This window comes from Palaemon carinicauda, chromosome 6 (assembly GCF_036898095.1).
Source record: "Palaemon carinicauda isolate YSFRI2023 chromosome 6, ASM3689809v2, whole genome shotgun sequence".
In the NCBI taxonomy this organism is placed as follows: Eukaryota; Metazoa; Arthropoda; class Malacostraca; order Decapoda; family Palaemonidae; genus Palaemon; species Palaemon carinicauda.
In genome coordinates, this window is record NC_090730.1 from 95,645,913 (window position 1) to 95,665,826 (window position 19,914).

The 19,914-nt window shown below is 36.9% G+C and overlaps 1 protein-coding gene across 1 annotated transcript in view; it reads left to right on the forward strand.

Annotated features, from left to right (window-relative positions):
* Positions 1 to 19,914, forward strand: part of LOC137643158 (chymotrypsinogen A-like) — a 107,527-nt gene that overhangs the window by 3,563 nt on the left and 84,050 nt on the right. The window contains exon 4 of the mRNA XM_068376010.1: positions 1,251 to 1,391. Within this exon, the coding sequence (XP_068232111.1) occupies positions 1,251 to 1,391 (141 nt within the window). The remainder of the gene's footprint in view (positions 1 to 1,250; positions 1,392 to 19,914) is intronic.

Genomic DNA, 19,914 nt, shown 5'->3' on the forward strand with positions numbered 1-19,914 from the left:
AATCAGAAATTTGGAAGTGTTTAGAACTGATGACAACAATTGTGATAACAAATATCCTCACAACGGCCAGATTGGAAACCATCCCGAAGCATGAATTTACAAGATGGGAAAAAAAAGAAATATCCGCGATCACGAGAATTTCCTTCAAATTACTTTCATGAGCTAAAGCCAGCCATAAAGAATAGAAGTTTGTGTTTTAATGATCAAGTAATAAAGGTAATAAACACTAGAAACTACAACGGCAAGAGTAAAATTAATAAAATATTTAAATTGGTTATGTTTAAACGATACGAATGCACATATATACTGAGAGGGGTTTCAAAAGTTAATTGAATTGTTACGTGATATGTTTTTGGTAAAGCCAGATTTATGCTGCCAAGGGCTCTTGCTTCAAGAGCTTTGGCTGTTGGCGATTCTATGAAATTTGATCACCCTAATGACAAAGATGCCTGGAAGTTCTTATTATACTTTCCCCATACAATCATATGATATCTTGATGAAAATCAGTGACAAATCAAGACATATTCTATATTCAAATTATAATATACTTCTGTATACGTAAACAATATTTCTGGGTCAATTTTGGTACATAATGGCGAGATTCCATATTCAGGTACAGATTTTTATGATTTGATTTAGCCTAATATGCCAAACACTATGACCTACGTGAATGATGTACATTAAAATCTTCAGTACCATTGATTTAAAACAATTAAGCGGCGAAGTAAAGGCAGGAGGAAAATAGTTGCTGGCTGTGCAGCCCAAGGTAAAGTGTGCTGCAGTTTGTTGTACCTGTGCGTAGATACCAGGTGGCTGTACTATAAAAACCAATGCAAATTCGACTTTTACTCGTAATAACAACCTAAAATGAGCTCCCATGGGTTTGTACAAATATTGAATCCGCAAAGTAGTCATCCACCAAGAGAAAATAAAAACTGGACAGAAAAAAGAAAATATTATGGAAATACATACAATATCTCCCTATATTAGGTACCTTTAGAATATATTTAGCCACGGTATGATTAAAGTAACAATTTAAGGCAATGCAGTTATTTCTAATAAATACCGAACTCTTACCTGATGTCTTAATTTATGGATATGAGGGGATGAATATGTGAAGTGACATCTTTCAGAAGCAACAAGGTCAATTTCAAATAGCTACTTTTTCCCAGCATACCGCTATAAGACTTTCTGAGTGAGCTTCGCTTAATTAAAAGAGACAAATAATTAAACGAGCAATTTATTTGCAGATATACATGTCAGAACACCTTCAAAGCAGCCGGGGACGCTTCAGTTCTGATTATGGAATGTCCAAACTTCTGCCTCAGGTTTACCTGCTACTTTGAATCTCTGAAGATAATTACCGATGGGGAAATAGAGGAATACTGTGGGTAAGAACAATATCTTTGGAACATGAGTTAGAAACTCATCTCATTAGATACACATTTAGTATGAACAGTTATATGAATATTAACTGATACAAATATTCTATTTACAAAAAATGACACTTGGGTGCTGACCATTATATATATATATATATATATATATATATATATATATATATATATATATATATATATATATATATATATATATATATATATACATGCATATATATAATTATCTCTATATATATCATATATGTATATGTATATATATATATATATATATATATATATATACATGCATATATATAAATATATCTATATATATTATATATGTATATATATATATATATATATATATATATATATATATATATATATATATATATATATATATATATATATATATATATATATATATATATATATACATATACTTTGATCTAATTGATCAACAATTAGATAAAAAAGACAAAAAGAAAATCACAAATGCAAAATCCAATCTATCAAGCCACCCGTTGAGATACTACGGCAAGAGTGTTATAGGGTTCTTTGACTGGCCAGACAGTACTACATTGGATCCTTCTCTCTGGTTACGGTTCACTTTCCCTTTGCCTACACATACACCGAGTAGTCTGGCATATTCTTTACAGATTCTCCTCTGTCCTCATACACCTGACAACATTGAGATTACCAAACAATTCTTTTTCACCAAAGGGGTTAACTACTGCACTGTAATTGTTCAGTGGCTATTTTCCTCTTGGTAAGGGTAGAAGAGACTCTTTAGCTATGGTAAGCAGCTTTTCTAGGAGGACACTCCAAGATCTAACCATTGTTCTCTAGTCTTGGGTAATGCCATAGCCTCTGCACCATGGTCTTCCACTATCTTGGGTTAGAGTTCTCTAGCTTGAGGGTACACTCGGGCACACTATTCCATCTAATTTCTCTTCCTCGTGTTTTGTTAAAGTTTTTATATTTTATATAGGATATATTTATTTTTATATTATTCTTGAAATATTTTTTTTTTCCTTGTTTCCTTTCTTCGCTGGGCTATTTTCCCTGTTGGAGTCCATTGGCTTATAGCATTCTGCTTTTCCAACTAGGGTTATAGCTTAGCAATTAATAATAATAATAATAATAATAATAATAATAATAATAATAATAATAATAATAATACACCCTCTTAAAAAAAAAACACCTGGAAATAGAGTTAGATCAAAAACTGCTAATGAGAATACTCCATCAAAAGGGTCTAACAAAATATAAACCATAGTTTTTTCGTCCATTTTGCAATGGAATTGTCAGGGTTTAAGGGCCAAATATGAAGAACTAAAGCTTTTTATTCTTGAGCATTCCCCCATAATTATATGTCTACAGGAGAGCAAACCTGATCATAATATTCATTGTCTTCGCGAATATATTAGATATATATTAGTAGAGTTGATTCAACAACTCCCTCAACCTTTTCTTTCACTTGGAGATTTGAATGGTAGACATCCTTTGTGGGGTGATGTTTTAGCAACCGCAAGGGGAAATATCATATAATCAATTGTAGAATATGAAGATGTGGGACTCCTTAATACAGGAGAGCCCACACACTTTCATGTCCAGATAGGTACCTTGTCATGTATTGACCTATCAATCATAAGCTCTAATTGCCTTCTCGATTTTGATTGGAGAATTTTAGATGATTGGTATACTAGTGATCATGCACTAATCAATATAAACACCAACAATGGTCCACCTTTACAGAGATCGCCATGATGGAATCTTGGCAAGGCGAACTGGGATAAATTTCGCGAGCTAAGCAAAATTGAGGGGGATGCAGAACAGTTTGAAAATATTGATGATACCATAGACTTACTGATTGGAGCTCTCCATACACCAAGAGTGAATTCAATTCCCAAAACAACAGGGATATTCAAACGACGACCATTCCCGTGGTGGTCTTCAGAACTTAATGCCATGCAGAGAGCCACAAGATCTCTAACACGATTGCGCATACGCCGTAATGATGAGAATTTAATTATATACAAGAAATGTAGAGCACAGTTCCGTCGTGCCACGCAAGAACCTAGACGCTAGTCATGGGCATCTTTTGTTTCCTCCTTTAACAGTAGAACACCACCATCTTCTGTGTGGAGGAAAGTAACAAGGAAAGCTGGCAAATTCACCCCCAACCCACCACCGGTGTTAAAAGATTATGGTCATTATGTGACTGGAGCAACTGAGGCTAGCAATGCCCTGGCTGATCATTTCTCAAATGTATCATGCATGTGTGTAGCAGCCCCTGGTCACCAGCATAGGAACTTTGAAGAAAAGAAAGTTTTAAATTTCGCAATAAGAAGGGAGGAGTCATACAATTCTCCTTTTACTCAAAGAGAATTTGATTCTGCCCTTGCCATTTGTAATGACAAAGCCCTGGACCCGATGGAATTCCATATGCAATGACTAAACATGTATCAGTTAATACAAAGCTGTTTATTTTAAGTATTATTAATAGAATATGGCAGGATCATAGTTATCCAAGTGTTTGGGAACTAGCCATTATTTTAGCCTTTTTAAAACCGGGTAAGGATAAGTTTTTAGCAGCAAACTATCGAACAATTGTATTGATATCTTGCTCATGTATGATCATGGAGAAGATGGTCAATGCAAGACTGATGTGGTACCTGGAAAAGAAAGGTATTTTATCCCCTATCCAGTGTGGATTCAGAAAAAGGCAATCAACAACTCATGTGTTAATATAACTTGAGTCCTCTATTTATGAAGCCTTTGCTCCAAAAAGCACCAAGTAACAGTCTTTTTTTACCTTGAAAAGGCATATGATACTGCATGGAGATATAGTATACTTTAAACAATTCATGAATTGGGATTAAGAAGAGAGCTACCACTGTTTATCCAATTATTTCTTTCACGTAGAGTTTTTCAAGTGAGAGTGGATGAAACTCTATCAAAGATGAAATGTCAAGAAGAAGGACTTCCCCAGGGTAGTGTGCTGAGTGTAACCTTGTTTGCACTAGCAATTAATGTGATATCCTCAGTCATTCCCCAAGATATTCTCTCAACACTATTTGTGAATGATCTTTCCATATCATTTGCTGGAGCTAGAATGACAATGGTTGAAAGAAAACTACAACTCGGAATTGACAAAATTATTCAGTGGGCTGATATGAATGGGTTCAAGTTTTCAACAAGCAAAACTACTATTGTTCATTCTTTCGTATCCGGGGAGTACATCCAGATCTTGATATATCCATGGAAGGTCAACGGATCCCATGTGTAGGTGAAGCTAAATTTTCAGGATTGATTTTCGATTCTAGGCTTACAAGGGCTCCTCACTTAAAGGCGTTGAAGGCTAAAAGTCTTGAAGCTCTGAATCTTTTAAAAGTATTGTCCCATACATCATGAGGGGCAGACCGTAAAACTATTCTACAATTATACAAGGCATTAATTTTTCCAAAATTTGCTATGGCTGTGAAATAAACTCCTCAGCCACCCCAACCCGATTAAAGATACTAGATTCAATTCATCATGCTGGTATTAAATTGCCCACAGGAGCGTATAGAGCCTCGCCAATAACAAGTGTCCTTATATATATGCATATATTTATGTATATATAAATATATATAATATATATATATATATATATATATATATATATATATGTATATATATATATATATATATATATATATATATATATATATATATTTATATATATATCCGTATAAAATAATATATAAATATATATATATATATATATATATATATATATATATATATATATATGTATATAAATATATATATATATATATATATATATATATATATATATATATATATATATAAATATATATATATATATATATATATATATATATATATATATATATAATTATAAATATATACATATATATATCTCTATATATTAATGTATGTATATACATATATATATATATATATATATATATATATAATACATATATATATATATATATAGATTATATATATATATATATATATATATATATATATATATATATATATATATAAATATATATATATATATATATATATATATATATTTATATATATATATATATATCTATATATATGTATATATATATATATATATATATATATATATATATATATATATATATATATATATATATATATATATATATATATATATATATATATATATATATATATATATATATATGTGTGTATATATTTATATATATATATATATATATATATATATATATATATATATATATATATATATATATATATATCTCTATATATATATAAATATGTATATATGTATATATAAATATATATATATATATATTTATATATATATATATATATATATATATATATATATATATGTATATTAGTGTACTACTGTTATTAACACACATTGAGTATGTGTTGTTTGAGATGTTGAGTCTTGAAGTAAAGTTCATTATTGTAACTTTAAAATGGTTTATTCTCTAAAAACAACAGTGTTAAACATCTCCATCACAGGAGTGTAGCTGGTTTGGTCGGATGACCAATTCAGGTGAAGTATAGATATGAACTGCCTAAATTATCGATATCACAGATATCGTATGTTTAGTTGTCTCAGCATTTAAACACAATATGTTAACTTTACATTCCTCTCTCGGAAGACACCTGCATCCGGTGACGACACAATCTTTCACACGGTATGCATTTGTGTTGATGTTTCAGAAAAATGTTACATTGCCGAGGGATGCAAAATACATCCTGTTTATGATTTTATCTGACTACAGCAAATCTCACGCTAGCATCTTCATCCACAATGACATATTACGTCATGTGTTTTAAACATGTAATAATTAACTATTTCATTTATTACATTAGCTCGGCCAGCTATCTCAATTTTTTCCAAAAAATTTAACAACAAGCCAAAATATGTTTACTAGGTGTGACTGGATATATGTATTATTCTTTGTTTAACTTTAGCCATAAGCAAATGAGGACGAATGTCCAAATAGGCACATCAAAAAAATAATAACAATAATGCATATGAAAAGATATTACCAAAGCAAAGAAAAAAAACGCATGATAGATACAGATCACATATATGGTACATTGCTAGCAAATGATTATATGGTACCAAAAAAAAATACTGATATACATATGATTCGGTAACTTGTTAAAGAATAATTGTTACCATTGTCAGAAACATAGATTAACACAACACGGTAACTAATAAAAATATTTGTTACCTTGGTAAAGATTCAATTTTAGTGCACAAACACGAATTCCTGGTATGTACACGTACCACGGTTTCGTACATATATATATATATATATATATATATATATATATATATATATATATATATATATGATATATAGGGCTGATATATTTTATTAGATGCCCATAGGTTCTGTTATTTTATATTTTTTTTCTCTTTTCTTTTAACATTCCGGCTTATATATTTTATTAGATACCGAGAGAAAAAAATGATTTATATTTTTTTTTAAATGTTTTTTAAATGTATTTTTAACAATGCAAATGTTCAATAATTTCTTTAATTACATATTACTAGCGTACTAACTGCTTTTCGTACACACACTATTTCCAGAGCATTTTACTCCTTTAGCGAATGAGGTGGCCACTTCAAACGGCTTTAAACTGAATTAAATAAGGAGTTTTGTCTGGACATGGCAAAACGTTCTGTTTTAGCTGCCAACTGTTCCGTAACCTACGCCAAACAAGGATGTTCACGGCGATAAATATCATCACCGTCACACTTAATCCTGCTAGTAGTATGGGGTGAAGAAATTCCTTATAATTCGGTGACAGGTGGTCCATCTCGGTCAATTTCATCAACCGCTTGGCTACCTATTTGTTGTATGGGAGAGGTAGTGCTGGCATTGTAGACGTCCACGTGAAGTTCGCGAAGTAGGCTCATTCTCTGATGATAGTCCTTACCCCGGTCACCATGGAATTAGGGGAAGTCCCAATACAACCATCTGCTGCAACAAAGATGTTTGCAAAGGACGTGGATCCGTCCGGCATGATACATTGAAGCCGTCCTTGTCGTATCGTATCCACGAGCCATTGTTCAGTCTGCAATTGAACTCATTATTGTCAAAGGGATAAAGCTTATCCAGACAATTTTCACTTGTATGGGAGAGAGCACCGTCTAGCACTATACCTAACTCGCATGTATCCATTAATATTTTATGGAATTCAAATGAGTCAGCTGTACATATTTTTCTATCCATTGCGTCTGAACAGTGAGTTAATTGATTTAAGTCTTTAATGACCGTATATGTTTCCTTGTCTGGGGAAATCAATACGTGTCCTGTCAAACTGGATATTACTGGATTTGAGTGATTCGTCATGAAAGTCGGAAATGGTGATATCCTGTAAGATTGCCAGGCATCAGAAGAATCAAAAGGAATTGTAATCCTAATCTTGTTATTTTCAACGCTTACTGTAATTAGGCTGTAATAAAATTCTAACCTACGTTCGCCTAACAAAGGAACAAAGCCTAGTTTATCCCTTCCGTTCTCCAGAACTAACTTTAAGTAATTTATAGGCAACAAATGGGGCGACAGAACACCTTTAGTTGCTAACGTGATAGCTTCTACATAATCTTTGGATTTCTCAATGAAATGTGCAATTCTGTTATATATGTGATCTATCTTTGAATCATAATACGTTAACATTGCCAACAAATCCTGTACTTCCATAATCTGACTGATATTACTTGAATGTTCATTTACTAAATCCATAATTTGATTGATTGAAGCTAACTGATTCCTTAGTTCTGACATAATCACATCATCTTCATAAGTCAAGAACTCAATTTTCTTATTTTGATTACTAATCTTAAGACGATTGGAAATTCCTAAACCTAAACTTGCAATAGACCCAAAGATGTTTAATGCAGCAAAAATAAACGGATTTCGTCTTTCTTTATGTTCGTGTCCTACAGTCCACATCAAAAGGTCATGAGCCAAAGATTCTATCTCGTAAGTCTTATTTTGCAAGTCATCAGATAGCATCTCTGCAACTTTTGGTGTCGATCCAAGCGAACTCTCTGTAGTCAAATGAAAATGTCTTCTAGGCAACTCATCTAATGAGACAGAAAACCTTGAAATGGCAGTTTTTAAGCTAGTGACATCATTCTCTTGAAGAAAAACTGCTTGCATATTCACTTCTACAACTACGTTGCTCGATGTAATAAAAATGTCTTCTTGTCTTTCAACTATAGTGCCATATTTAAAATCTATACTTTTAGTTTTAGAGCTCATCCCACACGAGAAAAATGTCTGAGCGAACAATATCACTCCCAACAACAAAAAATTCATCTTGGAAACCTGTAACGAGAAAAATATATGTAATTACTCCTGTATTAAGAAGAAAACTTTTAATCACACAAATAAAAATTTTTCCCTCACTTCTTTCCCTCTCTTTTTCTTTTATTTTTTGTTAATTTCTTATGTGAGCCAATGGTACTATTCTATCATCCGTGGGTTGGGATACGTTTTGAACTCTAAACCTATTGGCCGTTAATGTTTCCAAAATGTTAAATGGGCCTTCAAACTTAGGTGTTAGTTTATAATTGAGTCCTTTACGCACATTTATCTGTATATATACGTCATCACCCATGGTATATGTTTTAATTGGCTTCGCTATTTTATCATGATTCCTTTTCATTATGATTTGTGATTCTTCTAAATTCTTTCGAAGGATATCATATCGGCTTTTGCTTGCATTTATACATTCTTTTAAAGGAGTTGATAGATTAGTTGTAGGCGTTAATACATGGAAAGGCGTTCTAACTGGGGTACCATACAATGCTTCATGCGGTGACATTTTAATTGATATATGATATGAATGATTCAGAGTACTCAGTGCTGCAGGTATTGCAATATCCCAGTTGGGGTCTGATCCCCCTAGTGTTACTCTTAATATATTTAAAACCTTCTTATTTGCTCTTTCCACTAGCCCATTCGACTCTGGGTAATATATCATGATATTTATTTTCTTTATGCTAAGGAATTCACACAATGAGGTAAGAAAGTGATTATTAAATTCACCAAAAAAGTCTGAGATTATCATGTGTGGAATTCCATGTTTACAAATGTAACACTCGTAAAACTTCCTAGCGCATTCAATCGCAGTTTTAGTTTTAAGCGCTATTAGTTCTGTATATCGAGTTAAAGCATCTATAATTACTAAGAGGTGCTTATTTCCTCTGTCTGACTCGTAAAATCCTGTTAACAAATCTAAATGTATTCTTTCAAAGGGTTGATTGGGCACGGGATAAGCCCCTAGGCTGACAGGTGTTTTCGTATGCCCTTTGTTTTCCTGACATGTGCGACAATTAGCTATGTGTCTTTTTATATCTGTAAGCATCGTATGCCAATAAAATAATGATTTGGCTTTCTGTTACATTAATGAGAACCCCGGGTGTCCATGTAATGGATTTGCATGCAACCAATTCAGGACAGTGGAAATAAGTGAGATTGGTCCTCTACCTGGTCGTTAGTTACATGTGGTGTATTGCGGGTTTTCCTTGTCACAGTCCTACACAGAATATTATCTTTGATTATATAATTCTGCTGCTTATACTTTACATATCCCTTTTCCTTATGATTGCCTTTCAAAGCATTTATAATTGTTTCTATTTTCTGATCTTTTCTTTGCTCAGTCTGTAATAATTCAGCGCTCCAGCCTAAATCTTCTTGTTCAGATATCGTTTTAACAATAGGCATGGATGTTGATATATCTATTAATTCAGCTAAAGGCTCCGTACAAGATGACACGGGGTTGCGAGATAATGCATCCGCAATGATATTTGCTTTCCCAGGTAAATACCCGATTTTTGTGCCAAAATCTTGAATGATCAAATGCCACCGAGTTCGTTTAGAGCTGTGGTTGAAGCCTTTAAAGAACTCGGTTAGTGGTTTATGGTCAGTAAGAATCTTAACGGGATATCCGTAAATTATGAATTTAAAATGCACTAGTGAATTAACAATAGCTAGCCCTTCCTTGTCTATTACTGCATACTTACTTTCGGAAGTTCTTAATTTTCGGGAATAAAAAGCTATCGGGAAAAATTGTTTATCATATTGCTGAAGCAATACCCCTCCTACTCCTAAGTCTGAGGCGTCTGTTGCAATGAAGAATTCCTTACCGAAGTCAGGAAATTTTAAGATAGGAGAACTACACAGTTCATCTTTCAAGGTATTAAACGCCTGTTGATGATGGTCAGACCATATGAAATCTACGCCCTTCTTCGTAAGATCAGTTAAAGGAGCGGCTATTATTGAATAGTTGCGTATAAAACGCCTATAATATCCACTACAACCCAGAAATTGCTGTATTCCCTTGACATTAGTAGGTATGGGAAAATTACGTATAGCCGACACCTTATCATGGACTACTTTAAGACCTTGGCTTGACACCATGAAACCCAAATATATTAATTCTGTTTTGAAAAATTCACACTTACTAATCTTTACCCTTAAGTTATGTTGTCTTAATCTCTGTAGTACTAGTTCTAACTTACGTAGATGTTCTTCTAAGGTGTTGGAAAAGATTACAAGATCATCCATATAGGCATGCAATATATCCCCTAACAAGTCTCCAAACACTATGTTAATCATTCTTGTAAATGTTATGGGAGCACAACGTAAACCAAAAGGCATCCGTAAAAATTCATAATGTCCCCTGGCTGTGCTGAAGGCTGTGTATGGGATACTATCTTCTTCTAATGATATCTGGTGAAAGCCTTTAAGTAAGTCCAAACTGGTAAAATATTTATTCTGACCTAACAAAGACAAAATATCGTCAGTACATGGCACTGGGAATCGATCAGGGATATTCTCCTCGTTTAGACGATGGAAGTCGACGCTGATACGCCATGTTCAATCTTTTTTTTGGTACAACTATTAATGGAAAATTATAAGGGCTGTTTGATTTCCTAATGACTCCTTCTTCTAGCATTTTACCTACTTCATCATTTATTTCATTCTGGAATTTCATAGGGAGTCTGTACGAGGGTACATAGATAATTTTCTGCCTGTCCTTTAACCTTATTTGATGATCGATCACATCTGTTTTTCCTAAGGATCCATCCGTAGTGGAAAAAACATCATGATATTTAGTTAAAAGTCCAAAAATTTTCTGCTGAATTGCTTCGTCTTGAATGTCTTTATTGATTTTATTTTTAATAGATTGCAAAAGGGATTCATCCGCAACTGATTGAGAGTGATTGATTCCAGCAACGGTAAGAATACGATGTTTATAAACTTCTACATCCAAGATATGTTGATTTTTGTGAATTACTAAAGTGTTATTTAAATGATTACAGACTCTAATATTACATTGTTGATGTGAGCCTACTGTATAAATAGCTTGTGTGACAGACAATCTGTTAGTTTTCAAAGTGTCGGAAAGGATTAATATTTCAGATCCCGGCAATGTTTTCTTTATTTGCACTATTAAATTCGAAGGTACGTTTGGCTCGATAGATTGCGTGCAAGATGATATTACGAGTGAACGAGAATTCTGCTGGGTCACGTATATTATTTATTTATTAGTGAGACAAGTTATTGGTTCTTAAACGTACGTTACGGTTACATTTGTCGTCTCCTTTTTATCCAAAACTGATTTTAAGGTATTAGAAGACTTATAGAATTTCCCTTTGATATACACGCCGTGCTTGGCAGGGGCTAAGATAATGTTTTGATTTCCCATAGATGGGTATCCTATAATTACAGCTGGATACATATCAATGTTTTGTACAACAACAAATGTATCGGCAAACGTGCGTTTACCGACTTTGAATAGAACATGAGTTATGCCTATGACATTTAATTCATTATTTTGTACCAACCGTGTGTCACACAATTGTACCTAATTCCTTTTGCATATATTATGCTTGTATCTTCGCTCTTCCCTCGCACTAAACGAACATGAAAATTCATGTCTGCTGTTTCCTCTGTAACATTGTCTGTCTTGTTAACTTGTTATGTCCTGTTGCCTTGAGGTTTTGTATATAAAGGAGAGTGTTCTATAACAACATAACTCAGTTGATTGCATCCTGCCTTTGAATTCACAACCCTCACTCGGCACCGCCACATTGGTGACCCCGGAAGTCAACTCGTTCCCACTGCCTTCCACCCCCACCTCCCTCGCCCCTCCATCGTTGGTACTATGACGGAGACGGACTCTACTACAGCAGTTGGCGCTGCGGCCGCCCCATTGAAACTTTCACCGTTCGCCAGTGGAGAGGCGTTTGCTTGGTTTCAGCGCGCAGAAGTCCATTTTCATATCAGGGGCGTGACTCTCTCAACCACCAAAGCGGATTATGTTCTCGCGGCGATGCCCGAGGACACCTTCCCAGAAATATCCGACTGGCTTTGTGAACAAGGAGACACCCCAATAGCGTATGACGCCCTCAAATCATACCTTCTGCAGCAGTACTCGCCGTCGCCAGCCGCCCGTATAGCAAAGCTTTTTCAGCTCTCGCAACAACCGTTGGGGGACCAAAGGGCTTCGCTTGCCCTCAGGGAAATGACCAGTATCGCTCGCCTTCAACCTGCCGCAGACGGCTCTCCTCGTGAGGTGAACCTACTTCGTGCCCTTTGGATACGCCGTTTACCCGAACCTGTACGCGCTGCCATACCCGATGTCGATAGTTTACCCATAAAGGACTTGATGACCAAAGCCGACGCTCTTATGGACAGCCACTTTAAGACCTCCATCAACGCCTCCATCCCTGACGACGAGGATGCCTATTCAACGTGAACCGAAGCTGACATGAATGCCTTAGGACATACACGGCTACCCCGTGACGTGCCGAAGCGGTGACAAAGCCGCCCACCACCCACCAATCGCTCGCGCCCCAACGAACGACTTCTACAGCCACTTACTACCTCCCATCCGCCGCAGTTTTGCTACTACCACTTCAGATTCGGGGCAACCGCGAAGAAATGTGCCAAGGATTGTCAGTGGCCAAAAAACGTGTAAGTAGGCCATCGCTTGTGGCGGTGGCCTCCCATGTTTCTAATCTTTTCTTTTTACAGGATGCAGGAACGGGCGTGCGATATTTGATAGACACGGGTGCTTGTCGTTCTCTTTTGCCAAGGAATCTCTTCAAGGCAAGACGTAGTCTGTCTACATCTGCCGACGTCCGCTTGGTAGCTGCCAACTGATCTGCGATACCCACCTACGGTTACGAGAACCTCACATTATCGTTTGGAAACGGTAAATTCAATTGGAAGTTTCTCGTTGCTGACGTCACAATGCCAATCCTCGGTGCGGATTTCCTCTCTCACTTCCACCTTCTGGTCGATGTCGCCCACCGACGATCGGTCAACGCGGACTCGTACTTGTCGACACCTCTTCAACCCGCCCCCTCTAACCTCGCTCTACACATCAGCGCACCCACGGATGCCTACGCCCACCTCCTCACGTCGTACCCGGAAGTTTTCCGTCCAGAACTTCGCCAAACGCCCACGGTTCCTGCCAAGAACGGTATTTATCACCATATCAAGACGACGGGACCCCCAGTCTTCGCAAAATTCAGACGTCTGGCACCGGAACGATTGGTAGCCGCCAAACAGACGTTCGCCGAATTGGAGAAAATGGGCCTTTGCCAAAAGGCCTCCAGCCCATGGTCGTCACCCTTACACATCGTTCTGAAGAAAGACGGCTCCCTCCGTCCGTGCGGGGATTACAGGCGCCTGAACATGCAAACAGAACCGGATCACTACCCCCTCCCAAACATTGCCGATGTGACCTCCTACCTGCACAAAGCGAAGGTTTTCTCTACGCTCGACCTCCTGAAGGGGTATTATCAGGTGCCTATGAACCCAGAAGACATCCCCTAGACCGCCATCACCACTCCATTTGGTACATACACCTTCAATTACTCCTGTTTTGGCCTTCGTAATGCTGGGGCCACGTTTCAACGTCTCATGGATGGCATCTTAGGGGACCTCCCTTTCTGTGTATGTTATGTGGACGATATACTTGTGTTCTCCTCCTCAAAAGAGGAACACCTCCGTCACCTGCGCATCGTGCTCAACCGCCTGCAACAAAACGGCCTTGTAGTCCGGTACGACAAGTGTACCTTTGGCGCCAACGAAGTGTCGTTCTTAGGGCACCGTATCACTCCTGAAGGAGTCCATCCCCTCCCTGAGAAGGTAGCAGCCGTTCAGAATTTCCCCACGCCTTCGACCGTCAAAGCTCTGCAGGAATTCTTGGGCATGATCAACTATTATCACCGTTTTGTGCCAGCCATTGCCGCCACTCTTGCTCCCCTCTACGCCTCCCTCAAGGGTAAGCCAAAGGACCTGAAGTGGGGTCCCCTTCAAGAAGCAGCCTTCTGCAATGCAAAGAAGGCCCTATCAACTGCTGCGGCTCTCACTTTTCCTATCCCACACGCCCCTCTCCTTCTCTCCACCGATGCCAGCGACGTCGCTATTGGTGCAGTACTCGAGCAGGTGGTCAAAGGCTCGCCCCGCCCATTGGCCTTCTTCAGCAGAAAACTGTCCAAGGCAGAATCGGGTTATTCTACCTTCGATCGAGAATTGCTGGCGGTGCACTTGGCTGTCCGTCACTTTCGCCATTTCTTAGAAGGTACGCCCTTCGTCATTCGCACAGACCACATGCCTCTGGTGCACGCCTTCACTTGACAGTCTGACGCCTGGTCCTCCCGTCAACGCCGACATCTCTCCGCCATGGCGGAATACAATTGCACCCTCCAATACGTCCCTGGGAAAATGAATCCCGTTGCCGATGCCCTGTCAAGAAACACGTTGGCTGCCGTTCAACTGGGATTGGATTACAACGCCCTGGCTGAAGCCCAACGACAGGATCCAGACTATCAAGCTTGTAGGACATCCTGCACGTCCCTCTGTTGGGAAGATTTTCCCCTCGAAGACTCCAACACCACCCTCCTCTGTGACGTCAGTACTGGTAGACCGCGACCTTGGATTCCTGCTCCCATGCGCCGACAGGTGTTTGATTTCATTCACGGCCTTTCACATCCCTCGTGCCGTTCTACTGCACAGCTGCCAAAGGCAAAGTTCATTTGGCACGGCATTTCTAAGGATGCTAAGGATTGGGTCCGCGCCTGTACTTCTTGCCAAACTTCCAATGTACATCGACACACGGATTCAGGAGTGGGCACCTTTCCTCAACCTCAGCGTCGTTTCGCACACATTCACGTCGACGTTGTAGGCCCCCTACCCACATCACAAGGACATCGTTACCTGTTTACCGTCATCGACCGCTCCACTCGTTGGCCTGAAGCCATTCCCATGGAAACTGCAACGTCCGCCTCATGTACATCTGCCTTACTCTCTGGATGGATTTCAAGATTCGGTATCCCTGAGCATATTACTTCTGACAGGGGAACCACTTTCACCTCTCAATTGTGGACGTCATTAGCGAATCTCCTGGGCATCACCCTACATCAGACAACGGCCTACAACCCCGCTGCCAATGGAATGGTTGAACGTTTTCATCGCACCCTCAAAGCAGCTTTGATGTCCCGCTGCAAGGATTGCAACTGGTTTACTCAGCTTCCCTGGGTCCTTCTAGGACGAAGGACCACTCCTAAAGACGCCCTCGATGTCTCGGCAGCTGAAATGGTGTATGGCGACCCGTTGGTCGTCCCTGCCGAATTTTTTTCCTTCTACAACCTCCTCCGATGATCTCCAGCGCATACGTCACATCGAGGGAAAATTTACTCCGTGCCGCCAGACTTACAAGCCCCCAGCGAAGCATCACATACCAACGGACTTGCACTCTGCAACGCACGTCTTCCTGCGCAACGACACTAGCAAACCACCACTAACGCCCCCTTACACGGGCCCTTTCCTTGTGATCCGACGCAGTCCGAAAGCATTCCTACTAAACATTCGGGGCAAAGAAGACTGGGTCTCCATTGATCGTCTAAAACCTGCTTATCTTCTACCAGATGACCCGCCTACAGTTCGCCTCTCCAGATCAGGGCGCCCTATTTAACATGTACAGTATGTCATTTTTAGGGGGGGAGCCATGTACCAACCGTGTGTCACACAATTGTACATAATTCCTTTTGCATATATTATGCTTGTATCTTCGTTCTTCTCTCGCACTAATCGAACATGAAAATTCATGTCTGCTGTTTCCTCTGTAACATTGTCTGTCTTGTTAACTTGTTATGTCCTGTTGCCTTGAAGTTTTGTATATAAAGGAGAGTGTTCTATAACAATATAACTCAGTTGATTGCATCCTGCCTTTGAGTTCACAACCCTCACTCGGCACCGCCACAATTTCCTATACCCGAGAGTCTAACTCCGGATTTTTCAACCGGAAAGTTTGAAAACAACAAATGATGTGTCCTCAATTCCATGATATTACGTGGACTACCAGAGTCAACAAATAACGTAAAGGATTTGTGTTCTAAATTTACAGCATATAAGGTTGGTCGTAACTCATTTTGGCTTATTATTGTATGAATTCGTTGCAAATCTACGGGAGCATGCACTGTTTTGCATGCACTGTTTTACTTAATTCGGCCGTGTGTTTCATAGGAAAATCTATTGCCTCACAATTATCTGATAAAACATTAAATTGATTATTCAATACTATTGATGTTGACATGAATGACCTTGACCCAATATCACTCTCTTCCCCACTGGAGTTAACTATGTGGTATTTGCTTTGCTCTGCACATTCTGAAAATTAGTCTGACCTTGCGAGGTCTGGTTTGACGACCCAGGCTCAGCGATATTCGAAGAAGTGTTTGTTTGTTTCAGACTCTGAACTGCATTGACATTTGGTTGTTTCTTCTTATTGTTAAAATGAGGATTTTTCTTTTTATTTCCATATGAAAGTGATTGTGGACTTGACTGTGTATTTCTGGGATTCTGTTGTGTCTTACGCGAGTAACATTGATTGTATGAATGAGTCGAACTATTATGGACAGAACAGAATTTCGTTCTGCAGTCCGCGATTAAGTGACCTTGACGTTTGCAATTATAACACGTCATTCCCGCTACTTGACTATTATTAACTACGTTCACTGTTTGTGGCTTTGTTTCATTCTTTGCAAAAACTTGAGTTAACACGGGATCGAGATCTGGACACTTAGCCATGTGTTTTTTTTTATCTGTTTATATACATCTAATTCCGTACTTGCAGGCGTTAACTTTTTATCAAAACACCGCACTAAAGCTTCAGGCAACATAAGTGTCATGCAAGTTAAATACATTAATCGTAAAAAATCTTTCACGCAGATGTTATCTCTAGTAACCCAAGTGGAATTACCTAAAATATCCTGATATTCATTAAGCCTATCAGCTATGAGAGCTGCTCTCTCAATAACATTAAGCCGATTCATAGTGGCTTGATTAAGTGTATTTCTTAACGTTATTACTACATCCAAGGCTTCTTCACCCCCATAGACCGCGCGTAACCTAACTTTGAAATCATCCCAGGTAACTGCTTCTTGAAATGAAACACCTCTTAAATACGCACTCGCATCCCCCTTAGAAAAATCTATAAAACTTTTAGCATCTTGTAATAGTACAAAAGGGTCTACGATTTGTTTGGCATTTAAATGGGCATCGACGGATGAAATCCATGACTCCACATTTTGTGGCAAGAACCCACTAACCCGACCCTGAAAAGGAAGGATTGCAGACGTGGCATTTACAAGCGTCACAATCGGGAGAGGATTAATCTGTCCTACGCCACTAGGTCCAGGGGTGGGGCTCACAGGGGGCGTCATGACTGCTGTATTTCTTTTCCTATCTCTTCAACCCCTTGCAATTCTATCAAAATATCTATATGAATACAGACGTCCACTGCGTAAACGCATAAGTACCCACTGACAAAGATTATAATAAAATTCCCCAAAACAATGCTACTAATCTCAAGACATTTCCCGAGAATTTCTGAAAGAAAATCGAACACAAAGATATTTCCCATAAATTTCTGAAAGAAAAAGGAACTAGCACAAAGAGAGAAAAAATTCTAGATGAGAATTCGGAGTTGAACACAGTTTCCTTTAATGAAAGGAAAATAAAAGATTAGCAAACCACTCACCCCAGTAATAATCGACTAACGACTCGTGATAACTACACTTCACTGCCCAAACTGAAATGAATTTGAAAATTGTACTTAGCTTATATATGGTTCTGTGTGATGTCGTCACATACTCTCTCTTGATGTTTGTTAGCGATGTTTCGTCCGAGTTTCCGTTGAATGTGGTGCTCCCTGGATATGTTTTGTAAGCGTTGAACGACAGTCCTTGGGTTTCCTAGGATGTTGATTGAAGATCCAGTTCATCAGTTTGTATGTATAAAATTCATCAAATGTTGTAGACTTCGATGGACTATGTTACTTAGTCAAAATTGTAGATTCATTAACGTTGATTTCTTGAAGATCTTTCTCTGGTTTTTACAGCTTAATTTTTGATTTCTTGATGATCTTCCTCTAATTCTTAGAGTCTTGTTGTTAATTTCTTGAAGATCTTTCTCTGATTCTTAGAGTTTTAGCGCTGCCACCATTTATTAGTGTGCTACTGTTATTAACACACATTGAGTATGTGTTGTTTGAGATGTTGAGTCTTGAAATAAAGTTCATCATTGCAACTTTAAAATGGTTTATTCTCTAAAAACAACAGTGTTAAACATCTCCATCACAGGAGTGTAGCTGGTTTGGTCGGATGACCAATTCAGGTGAAGTATAGATATGAACTGCCTAAATTATCGATATCACAGATATCGTATGTTTAGTTGTCTCAGCATTTAAACACAATATGTGAACTTTACATTCCTCTCTCGGAAGACACCTGCATCCGGTGACGACACAATCTTTCACACGGTATGCATTTGTGTTGATGTTTCAGAAAAATGTTACATTGCCGAGGGATGCAAAATACATCCTGTTTATGATTTTATCTGACTACAGCAAATCTCACGCGAGCATCTTCATCCACAATGACATATTACGTCATGTGTTTTAAACATTTAATAATTAACTATTTCATTTATTATATATATGTATATATATACATATATATCTATATATATATATATATATATATATATATATATATATATATATATATATATATATATATATATATATATATATATATATATATATATATATATATATATATATATATATATATATATATATATATATATTATATATATATATATATATATATATATATATATATATATATATATATATATATATATATATATATATATATATATATATATTTATATATATTTGTATATATATATATATATGTATATATTATATATATATATATATATATATATATATATATATATGTATATATATATATATATATATATATATATATATATATATATCTATATATATATATATATGTATATATATATATATATAAAAGTATATATATATATATATATATATATATATATATATATATATATATATATATATATATATATATATAAAGTAT